Below are 2281 nucleotides of genomic sequence, written 5' to 3'. Positions count from 1 at the left end.
TTGTCGAGCTTTAATGACAAACACTTTTCAGCTTGTTTCTTGGACAGACTCGCATGACTTTAACACTTGATCTTGAAATAAAGTTTCTTGAAGTATTAAACACATCCTAGATTTACCCAAATACAAATAAAGTGCGTTTTGTTAAAGGATTAGCCAATTACATAAAATAGTGACATATGTTCCTAACAAGTGAATCACATATGTCCTAACATTGATATCAAATTCTGTCTATTATGTTCATATGATGGTTGTTTGTTCATGAAAAACCGTTAAAAACTACTTTAGAAAAATTTTGGAAAATTCGAGGTTCACAGTATTCGATCGATTGAAAATTACTTTCGATCGATTGAGTGAAACAATGATCAATTTGTTTGATTCAATTGATATTCGATTGCTAGTCGATCGATCGAGTGTTCTTTTTCGATTGATCGAGCAGTGATTGAGTACCAATCCAACTAGGTAGATTATTAAGTATGAATTTTTTAATTTTTTTGACCAATCGAGATACACATTCGATCAATTGATCGAAAATTATGAATTATGAATTTTTCTAAGTGTTTTAACATGGATAAAATGCAAGGCTATGTGTGATTAGATTACACATGATTTCTAATTAAAAACCTTTATTTTAAAACATCTAGTGGGAGAGAGACACAAGGGTTGGATCTCACAGCCTCCATTATCGGTTCATAGTAGTGTGGGTAAGCATCTCTTCTTGGCGTATATGCCTCGTGATCCCAAAGGAGGGTGTTTACTTCATAGTATTACAAGATTGAACTACCCGTTTAAAGTAGTGTGAACAAGTACCTCGTCTTGGCGTATATGCCTTGCGATCCCAAAGGAGAGTGTTTTGTTTCATGGTACTAGAAGTTTAAACACTATAAGGGAGATGAAATGTGGCTACACATGATTCTAGATAATGGTGTACACTAGACTAAGTGTAATGTTAATCTCCCAAAGGAGCTATGTCATTATTACTTAGAGGCTAAAGATAACACGGCATATTATTAGTGTTTGATAAGAGTTATCATGATAGCACTAATAATGAGATTAGTTCTTAATCAATTATAGTGTTTATAATATGCTTGCTACCAAGGAATTATAGACATGGAATGGGTTGTTGTTGCATATTTTATATTATGGTTTTATTAAGGTTCCGTACTATATGTTTATATGCTAAATTGATAATGTCCAGTTTACTTATTATATTCATGTTTATTGTTTTCAGATTTAATCACGACATCATTTAGTCCACTTGTTGCTATTCTTAATCAAAACAAATTGATTGGATCAAACTATGTTGACTGGAAATGAAATTTGGACATTGTTCTTACAATTGAAGAGCACAAATATGTGCTTACTCAACCTTGTCCTAGCTTTCCATCTTTAGATGCTCCTCTTGAGGCAAAATAGTGATATGATCGTTGGTAGAAATCTAATGAGATGGCCAAGTGCTATATCGTAGCATCTATCTCAAATGTTCTACAACATTAAATGCAAGATGTAGAACTAGCTTCAGACATAATGCTAAGTCTAAAAGAGATGTTTGGTGAGCAAGGTCGTTTTGCAAGGCAAGAAACTATGAGGAAAGTTTATAATACCAAAATGGCTGAAAGCACTTCAGTGAGGGAGCATTGTCTTAAGATGATCTCTAATTTGAATACATTGGAAGTTTTAGGTGTTGATATTGATGGAGAATCCCAAGTGGATATGATACTCCAGTCACTACCAGAATCATTCAAGGAATTCAGACTTAATTATAATATGAACAAAAAGATTTATTCATTGTCTGAATTTATGAATGAATTGGTAGTGACGGAAGGCATTCTTGGTACATCCAGTGTTGAAGCTAATATGGCTAAAGCTTTTACTTCTCAACCTAAGTCAAAAGGCAAGGGTAAGAAGAAGAAGAAGAAGAAGAAGGACTTCACCAAGTAAGATGGTAAACAAATTGCCTTAGGAGTTGCCAACAAGGGAAAGAAGAAGGACTATGCCAAAGGAAAGTGTTTCCATTGTGGTCAGAAAGGTCATTGGAAGAGAAATTGTCCAATATTTAGAGCTGCCAAGAATAAGGGTATGAAAAGTTCATTCCTTCTTGAAATATGTTTTGTAAGGGTATGAAAAGTTCATTCCTTCTTGAAATATGTTTTGTACAAAATCCCACAGATTCTTGGTGTGTGGATTCAAGTTGTACTAACCATATTTGCAATTCTTTGCTGAGGTTCTAGGAGACTAGAAAGCTGAGTGAAGGGGAATTGTTTCTTACTTTGGCTTATGGGAG

At 34.1% G+C, this 2281-nt stretch overlaps 1 protein-coding gene across 1 annotated transcript; it reads left to right on the top strand.

The window, feature by feature from the left end:
- Positions 1 to 1494: 1494 nt before the first annotated feature.
- LOC115955457 lies at positions 1495 to 1938 on the top strand. The gene has a single exon (XM_031073583.1). The coding sequence runs from the start codon at positions 1495 to 1497 to the stop codon at positions 1936 to 1938; it is 444 nt and encodes a 147-aa protein (XP_030929443.1).
- The last annotated feature ends 343 nt before the right edge of the window (positions 1939 to 2281 follow it).

Source organism: Quercus lobata, chromosome 1 (genome assembly GCF_001633185.2).
Source record: "Quercus lobata isolate SW786 chromosome 1, ValleyOak3.0 Primary Assembly, whole genome shotgun sequence".
NCBI lineage: Eukaryota > Viridiplantae > Streptophyta > Magnoliopsida > Fagales > Fagaceae > Quercus > Quercus lobata.
The sequence above is the reverse complement of the archived record's forward strand: the minus strand, read 5'-3'. Positions and strand labels throughout refer to the sequence as shown.

Bases quoted from the DNA above. Each gene is read 5' to 3' on its own strand.
- LOC115955457 (XM_031073583.1), top strand. From the start codon at position 1,495: ATGCAAGATGTAGAACTAGCTTCAGACATAATGCTAAGTCTAAAAGAG.